This window comes from Camelina sativa, chromosome 2 (genome assembly GCF_000633955.1).
Source record: "Camelina sativa cultivar DH55 chromosome 2, Cs, whole genome shotgun sequence".
NCBI lineage: Eukaryota > Viridiplantae > Streptophyta > Magnoliopsida > Brassicales > Brassicaceae > Camelina > Camelina sativa.
In genome coordinates this window covers 28344661-28352975 of record NC_025686.1, presented here as the reverse complement: position 1 = coordinate 28352975, position 8315 = coordinate 28344661, and the positions used below count along the sequence as shown (strand labels likewise).

Sequence of the window (8315 nt, the reverse complement as noted above, 5' to 3'; positions counted from 1 at the left end):
GTAAAAAAAAAAAAAAAAAACAAGCAGTACAATGGAGACTTTCGTATTTTAAATGAATGATTGAATATAAGCTAAAAAACAACCGACACTTTAACAATTTATTTTTTTCAAGTCGAAAAAATTTGTTTGATTAGCAATTTAAAAAACAAACTTAAAAGAGTCTTTTGAAAATTAGAGTATTCTGATCTAAGGTGGAGCTGGACCACCGAGGATTGGCTTCCCGTCTACAGAATCAGCCGGACTATTTTTTGTAAAATCATTAGGGAAAAATACAATAAGATCGTAAAGTCGACGATGGAGGTATGTTACGTGTCTTTTTTCCTGCGTCGTCGTCTTGAAATCAACGAAAACAAAAATTGGGAAATGTCTACGTTGGACGGAAAAGGACAGTCACATTCTCAGTTAATTTAATTACATAACAAGGGACATTTACGTCTTTAAGCAGCAAAAGCCATACTGACTATTTCTATTAAGATTGTTGACGAGAATCTCACGTGGCGGAAATTTCCATATCGTGTATTATTATTATTTTGTTTATAAAAAAAAAGAAAAAGCAAACAAGACGACGATGAGTTCCATCCATAATTTTTAATAACAAAGTTGAATTTGTTAATTGTATTATATAATCAAAACTAGTCAATTAATTTCCATGAAGCTAAACGTGAAAACGCTAGGCTGTCTATTCTTCGTTCTAAAATGTCGTCTTTTACTTCAGCAACTAGTGACTAGTAAAAATAGAAGTATTTGTTTTTTTTTTAAAACATATGTTTGTTGTCGCACACGTATAATACAAAATACATTTCGTTACATTATTATTACGTATGGTAATCACACTAATTAACGAGGTTTAAAAGAAGAAAGCAGATTAAACGATCCCGGGAATGTATGACGTCAGCATAATAAATCTCAGATCTCGAAACGAAACGAAAGTTCGTTTCGTTTTTTCTCCCCTCTCTCTCTGTCTCTGCTGCTATTACTTTCCCTTTTTCACCTTCTTTTTTCCTTTTCTCTTTAATATTTTTTTTCCATAAACTATTTCTTAATTTTTTCCTTTCCATTGAAGATTACGATCTGACGAACCCCCCCCCCCCCAAAAAAAAGTTTCCGAGAGAGCAACCAAAAATAAAAAAAAAACAAAGAAGATGAATTTAGAGAGAGAGGTGGATAATTGTAAAACTGTTAAACACGATTCGCCATGAGAGCTCTTCAATCCATTTTCTTCTTCTTCTTCTTCCTCTTCCTCTCAGTTTCCGTTACTGCCGTGAACTTAAACCAAGAACTTCATCGGAGAATTCTTCATCAGCCGCTTTTTCCAGAAGCTTCTTTTCCTCCACCACCAGATTTCGTATCAACAACACCGTCTCCTCCCGATCAACCATTTTTCCCGGAGAATCCATCTACGCCTGAGCAGCAAACTCAGTATTATCCTCCTCCGCCATCTCCTGTTTCCGCCGACGTCAATGGCGGATTACCTATTCCGACGGCGACTACTCAATCATCCAAGCCTGGGAAAAAAGTCGCAATCGTCATCTCCGTCGGAATTGTCACTCTCGGCATGCTTTCGGCTTTAGCGTTCTTCTTGTACCGTCACAAAGCTAAGCATGCCGGTGACACTCAGAAGCTCGTCACTGGAGGTGGCGATTCCGCGGCTTCTCGGAGATTTCAGGAAGATCCGGTACCACCGACGACGACGACGTCCTCTACTTTTCTCTATATGGGAACAGTTGAACCGAGCCGTGAATCGGCGAGTGAGTATAATAATAACGGCGGAACTAATAATGGACCGGTTAATTCGTCTCCGTACCGGAAATTGAATTCGGTTAAGAGATCCGATCGTTATCGTCCGAGTCCGGAGCTTCAACCGCTTCCTCCGTTAGCTCAAACGCGGCAACCGTCTGATAACAACTCTCCTTCCGCTTTATCTCCTTCTTCGTCTTCATCTTCTTCCGGTGAAGAATGTCGTGACACGGCGTTTTACACGCCGCACGGATCTGCGATGAGCAGCGATGACGGTTATTACACGGCGTTTCCTCGCTCCGTTAACAGTAATGGTGGATCACTTCCTCACTCGAAGAGAACTTCTCCCAGGTCTAAATTTGGATCGGCTCCTGCGACGGCAGCGTCTAGGTCGCCTGAGATGAAACACGTCATCATCCCGTCGATTAAGCAGAAACTGCCGACGCCAGTACAACCTCTACCTCTAAGGAGGAGCTTGGATGAACAAGAGTTTCCTTATTCACAGAACAAGCCGAAGTTCTCGCAGCCTCCTCCGCCACCGAACAGGGCGGCGTTTCAGGCCATTACTCAAGAGAATTCTCCTCTTAGCTCACGAGTGCCTCCACCACGGCGGTCTCCTCCTCTTCCTCTTCAGGCTCCAGCTCCACCGCCACCTCCTCCGCCGCCTCCGCGTTTTACTCCTCCTCCACCGCCTCAGAAACGGCCGAGAGATTTCCCGATACTACGAAAACTAACCAGTTCTGAAGCAACAACGATTTCCACAACGTCTCCTTCAAGAACGCAAGCGTTCAAGACTCCAAGTCCTAATTCCAAGGCTGTAGAAGAGGTCAATGTGAAATCAGTGGGTTCTCTTGAAAAATCAGGAGACGGAGATACAGACCCAAGCAAGCCAAAGTTAAAACCACTCCACTGGGACAAAGTACGAGCGAGCTCAGATCGAGCCACTGTTTGGGACCAGCTCAAGTCAAGCTCATTCCAGTGGGTTTTTCATTCTTTACTACATTGTTTGGCCTCTTACATTTGAATGTTGACTAATTTTGATGATCTTATGGTGTTATATAGATTGAACGAGGATAGGATGGAACATCTTTTTGGTTGCAATTCGGGAAGTTCAGCTCCAAAGGAACCTCTGAGAAGGTCAGTGATGCCTCCAGCTGAGAATGAGAACAGAGTGCTGGATCCTAAGAAATCGCAGAACATTGCAATTCTCTTAAGAGCACTAAATGTAACACGAGAAGAGGTGTCCGAAGCTCTCACGGATGGTGAGTAATGATGTCCAGTTTGATTTGTTTTTGAGGGAAGGATTGGTATTTTGGTATTTTCCTAGATCATGATAAGTTAGTAAGCTATCTACATTTAGGTTCCTCTGTTTGGCACTTAACCAGTTTTCGAGTATTGATGCCTTGATGGGTTAATTGAGATCTTTGATAGGAGGAATAATAATAGGGATCTAATCTCATCAGAGGTAACAGTGTTGAAAATCTGAACTATACTAAAAAGGCTTAGGCCACAAGTTATAATCATTTTAAAGAACAATGACATATGAAATGATTATCTCTGCTTTATATTGCGTCTAACATGATTGTTCAACTTATGAAACATACCACATGTAAAGGAGAAAAAGAGCCAACCTATAATTTTTATGAACACAATTGATTTCATTACGTTATTGTTCTAAAATGCATGAGCATTTGTGGTCCCTATTACTTTAATTTAATTATGCTTGTGGTACTGTAACAGGTAATCCGGAGAGCTTAGGTGCTGAGCTTCTAGAGACTTTGGTGAAGATGGCTCCAACAAAGGAGGAAGAGATAAAACTCCGAGAATACTCTGGTGATGTATCGAAACTGGGAACAGCTGAAAGATTCCTCAAAACCATTCTCGATATCCCTTTTGCATTCAAAAGAGTTGAAGCGATGTTGTATAGAGCCAACTTTGATGCAGAAGTCAAGTATCTAAGGAACTCTTTCCAGACATTAGAGGTTAGTTACTCTTAAAGACTCATTGATGATCGAATTGCTCAAATGATTTGTCCTAGTTCTGATCCCTTGGTTGCTTTGTAGGAAGCAAGCTTAGAGCTAAAAGCAAGCAGACTATTCCTAAAGCTGCTCGAGGCTGTTCTAATGACTGGAAACCGAATGAACGTTGGCACGAATCGCGGAGATGCCAAAGCCTTCAAACTCGATACACTTCTAAAACTTGTAGACATCAAAGGAGTTGATGGCAAAACCACATTGCTTCATTTTGTCGTCCAAGAAATCACAAGGTCAGAGGGAACAACAACAACAACAAAAGACGAAACCATCCTCCATGGAAACAATAATGACGATTTCAGAAAGCAAGGATTACAAGTAGTTGCTGGACTCAGTAGAGATCTAGTTAATGTGAAAAAATCAGCGGGGATGGACTTCGATGTACTGAGCAGTTACGTGTCAAAGCTCGAAATGGGTCTTGATAAACTCAGATCATTTCTCAAGACAGAGACAACTAAAGGGAAGTTCTTTGATTCGATGAAAACGTTTTTGGTAGAAGCAGAAGAAGAGATTCGAAAAATCAAAGGAGGAGAAAGAAAGGCTTTGTCAATGGTTAAAGAAGTAACAGAGTATTTTCATGGGAATGCTGCAAAAGAAGAAGCACATCCTTTGAGAATCTTCTTGGTCGTGAGAGATTTTCTCGGAGTTCTAGATAACGTTTGTAAAGAAGTGAAGACAATGCAAGAAATGTCGTCGTCGATGGGCTCAGCTTCAGCTAGGTCGTTCAGGATATCAGCAACAGCTTCGTTACCGGTTCTTCATAGTTATAAAGGAAGACCAGACGAAACAAGCTCAGATGATGAACACAGCAGCAACTCTTCCACGTGATGATGAAACAAAAAAGCTGTACAGTTTCTTTCTTACACCAAGACAAAAGAAGAATTAAAATTGGTGGTTCTCAAACCGGAGGAGATATATCAGATGTTGAGTTGGTTTAGTCGGAGAACTCGGACACGGTTAGAGAGTAACAAAAACACTATAATGATCAAATTTTCGTAACAATTAAGGAACCTTTTTTTTTTTTTAGTTTTTTTTTTTTTAATTTTTATTTTTGTCGGCAATTTAAATATAGATAGATATATGAAAATATCGTAATTTCTTGATTTTGGTTGTTTCTTTGTCTTTATAAGCTTTTGTAGCTATACAAAGATCAATTTAAATATAGTGATGATGTTACTTAAAAAATATAATGATAGTATAGGTTCGAATCGTGTGTCTCTTTTTGTTGTTGTTGTTGTTGAGAGAATAGGGAATCAGAATCCAATACGAAAGTGATAGTATAAAAGGAGAAAAACTATACGTGGTCTAAAATACGATATAGGGAATTGGGTTTGTGACAATGAATGTTCCCAACATTATTAAATGAAATAGAAACATGTGATGTGAGTGAGACCGAGATTGTGTACACTAGTACCACGTCGTCCTCTCTCTTTCTTTTCTTATTGGTTTTGTCTTGTTCTACGTCACTTTTTTCCCACCACGATCTTTTCGTTTCTCTTTTCCATTTTTGGAGTTATTAAAAATAACAAAACAAGTTGGGTCCTATATAATTTTTTTGGTAGATTCTTTGATTCTTCTTCTCCTGTGTTGTTTTGATGCCTCAGCTTATTTACCAATTTTGCCACTGAGTAATTAAAAGAACAAAACCATTGTTAAACCGGATCAAATCCGGTTTACAGATATTTTTGAGTCTTTGACCCTTAGCTGACAAAATCTGTGTGTTATTATTCCATAATTCCATTGGTTCAATTTTATTATGGTACACTTGTTGTTCTTAGGGTAGGAGGGGATCACAAGAAACGCTTAATACTCGCCCTTCTTGAGATTGTCGAAGATGGTGAAACCTTGAGATGAGGATTTTTAACCGCTGGTCACCGGTAAAAAGTAAGGAGACCCTCCGATTTTCTTACTCCCCAATACATTCTTCACCAGAAGTTTCCATCTTCTTTCATCTTTCTTGCTCTGTTTCTCCATCTTTTCTTTCAAGTTTCTGTTCCCAACAAAAAAATCAGACATAAGACCCCTGATTTTGAACAGTTCTAAAGACTAAGGTAGACATTTTTTGTAAGTTGGGTTATTTACCTGCATAGAGGGACTCGACATCGATCAGAATCTGCGCAGAGACGTGAGTGCAATTCAAGGAGTTGCCACATTCTCTTGCAATGCACGCAACCTCCTGGAACCTTAAGCTTACAGCCTGCAAAATGCCTGATGAGTGATTCTAATCCCTTGCAAGCTTCATAATCACACGGTGCGTGGTGCGGTTTGAAATCTTTATCGTGTGGTCCTATCGTTTTACATCCATCTCTACATATATGAACAAGAGCTTCCATCGCTTCATATAGCTGCGAATACATCCGCTGATCATTGCGTTTTCTGATCTTCTCTTTCCGCATCTGCGTTTATATAAACATATTCAAAGATTCAGACATTTGTTGAATATATTATATATAGAGGGGGGAATAGGTTTGTTGAGAACAGAACTGTACTTACATTTTCTTTGAGGATCACTGAGTCTCTAACTTCTTTCTCAAGAAACGGATGGCTTTTCTTCATAGCTGTCCATGCATCTGTCGCAGAAAGCTCCTTAAAGTGTTTCACGATCATACGGTGAGATATGACGCTCAGCCGAGGGAAATCACACAGCAGCGCAAGCTGGAACACATCAACCACGTTCTCAGTATTAAGCAAACCATGTTCTAGATGCCATTCACAGACCCGTTTCAGTTGAGGAACCACATACGCGTGCGACAGTAGTAGCAAATGCATGATAAACTCATTCATTTCTTCTTTCTCATAGCTACAACCAAGAAAGGTAAGTCTAATCAGTACTACGATAAGACAATTGTTAAAAAAAGGCAGAGCAAATAAGTATAAAGGCAATGAGTTATATACCAAGAAGAGTAGAGGAAACGGATGAAAACTCGCACAGCATCATGAGGGACACCACGGATTGAAATTGTATGCCACTTGCCATGTCTTTTGGCTTGCTTCAACATGCCTTTGATCACAGTGGAAGCATTTCCCTGTAAATTCAACAACCAAGTCACAAACAAACTATCAATATAAACCAAGTATAGAGATTTATGGGATTAGGAACAATCTCAAAACCAAGACTTTACTTGCCTAGGCCTAGCTAAGTACACACTATTGATCAACAGTTTTGAAAGAAGTGTTAAAAGGAGAGAGCTTACAATGATGTTGGCATGAGCATAGATGACGTTGCCACTATCTGTGTATATCACAACGTCAGCTTTATATCCATCGTTGAAAAGACGATCCCACATATCTCTTGTAGCCGTCGAAACGCAGCTATTCCCTAGTCCTGGTGCGCCGTATGTTCTCTTGTGTCCATCAGATTTTAATGGAAGAGGTGGAGGAAAAGGCACAGAAGATTGATGAAGATCAGTCACCATTCTCTTGGTTTTTTTTTTTTTGAGCCTATCTTCTCTTTCCTGCATCAATCAAAATGAAATATTTGCTTAAAAGCTAAAAGACAAGATCTTGCTTTCACTCCAAATATGCAAAAATGAAATCCAAAAATCATGTCTTTGATTCGTTAATACGATACAAATTCCACATCATATCTTATTCTTACTCAAAAAATACGTTTTCATAGATTTCCAAAGGAAGAACCAGATCTCTCATTTTATTGATCAGGAATTGAAAACAGAGAACAGAACAAGAACAAATCTCTATACATTATCACAAATCTGAAATGTTCTGTTCCTCACAAACAACACAAATCCAAAATCGATAGAAAAATGAAAGAAACAGGATCAATCGAACATACCTTATCAATGGGAATGAGCTCAGTTTCGATAAAGTCTCCTCCTTTATCAAGAAAAGAGCAGCAGGCGAAGAAGCTCTGTATTAATAGAGAGAAGCTTCTTGAGAGAGAGAGAGAGAGATGAGAGATCTCTTCTCATTATATAAACACACACACACACACTAAACTCACAAAGACAACAAATTAAAGAAGGCGACAAATCTTTTCGTAAAAAGAAACAAATCCAAAGCTTGGAATAGGATATTTTACTTTCGCGTTCAATAATAATTTAAAAGATATTATTTTGCTTCCTTCTTCTTCATCATCATTTCAATTTCACGCACGGCAGGCAAAGACAAAAAAAAACCACCTTGCGGGGAAAAGAAAAAATTACGAAGAGGCGCGTGGAGCCTACGGTTACGAAACGGACGGCTGAGAATCCACGCGCCTTACCGGCTTTTTCTAGACGTCGTCAAGTGGGTTTTATTAATCAAATTCAAACACGACTCCTCCTCCTCTGCATGAAATTTAAGAGCCGTACAAAAACAGATCGGGTTTTGTCCTTTATTTTGTTCTTGTTCGGTGTTTCACAGCTCATTTTTTTAGCTGTCTTCGTTTTTTTTTTTTTTTTATATATTTGTAATCTCGTATTTATTACTAGTATTATCTTTTTTTCTTGTTTACAAGATAAGTTTAGATTATTGTTACCAAAAAAAAATTAAGAAGAAGATAAGTTTAGGATTAGTCTTAATTTTGTGAACAAAATAGTAAGTCTT

The 8315-nt window shown here is 38.9% G+C and overlaps 2 protein-coding genes across 2 annotated transcripts; one reads left to right on the top strand and one right to left on the bottom strand.

The window, feature by feature from the left end:
- On the top strand, positions 1050–4616 carry LOC104744621 (formin-like protein 6). The gene is made up of 4 exons (XM_010465696.2): positions 1050–2715; positions 2800–2999; positions 3478–3719; positions 3801–4616. Exons 1-4 carry the CDS (start codon positions 1196–1198, stop codon positions 4596–4598), a joined length of 2760 nt encoding a protein of 919 aa, XP_010463998.1. The 5' UTR covers positions 1050–1195; the 3' UTR covers positions 4599–4616.
- Positions 5400–8032, bottom strand: LOC104744613 (BTB/POZ and TAZ domain-containing protein 4). Its single transcript, XM_010465687.2, has 6 exons — positions 7564–8032; positions 6965–7225; positions 6666–6796; positions 6264–6570; positions 5853–6166; positions 5400–5760 (listed from the first exon to the last, which is right to left on the bottom strand). The coding sequence occupies exons 2-6, from the start codon at positions 7184–7186 to the stop codon at positions 5631–5633; spliced, it is 1104 nt and encodes a 367-aa protein (XP_010463989.1). The 5' UTR covers positions 7187–7225; positions 7564–8032; the 3' UTR covers positions 5400–5630.

What these genes read in the sequence shown, in the direction of transcription:
- LOC104744621 (XM_010465696.2), top strand. Translation starts at nt 1,196, where the DNA reads ATGAGAGCTCTTCAATCCATTTTCTTCTTCTTCTTCTTCCTCTTCCTC. An exon ending in GTCCGAAGCTCTCACGGATG is followed by an intron (nt 3,000 to 3,477) that starts GTGAGTAATGAT and finishes GTACTGTAACAG; the next exon opens with GTAATCCGGAGAGCTTAGGT. An exon ending in ACTCTTTCCAGACATTAGAG is followed by an intron (nt 3,720 to 3,800) that starts GTTAGTTACTCT and finishes GTTGCTTTGTAG; the next exon opens with GAAGCAAGCTTAGAGCTAAA.
- LOC104744613 (XM_010465687.2), bottom strand. Translation starts at nt 7,186, where the DNA reads ATGGTGACTGATCTTCATCAATCTTCTGTGCCTTTTCCTCCACCTCTT. An exon ending in ATGCTCATGCCAACATCATT is followed by an intron (nt 6,797 to 6,964) that starts GTAAGCTCTCTC and finishes TTGAATTTACAG; the next exon opens with GGAAATGCTTCCACTGTGAT. An exon ending in CAGTGATCCTCAAAGAAAAT is followed by an intron (nt 6,167 to 6,263) that starts GTAAGTACAGTT and finishes ATATAAACGCAG; the next exon opens with ATGCGGAAAGAGAAGATCAG.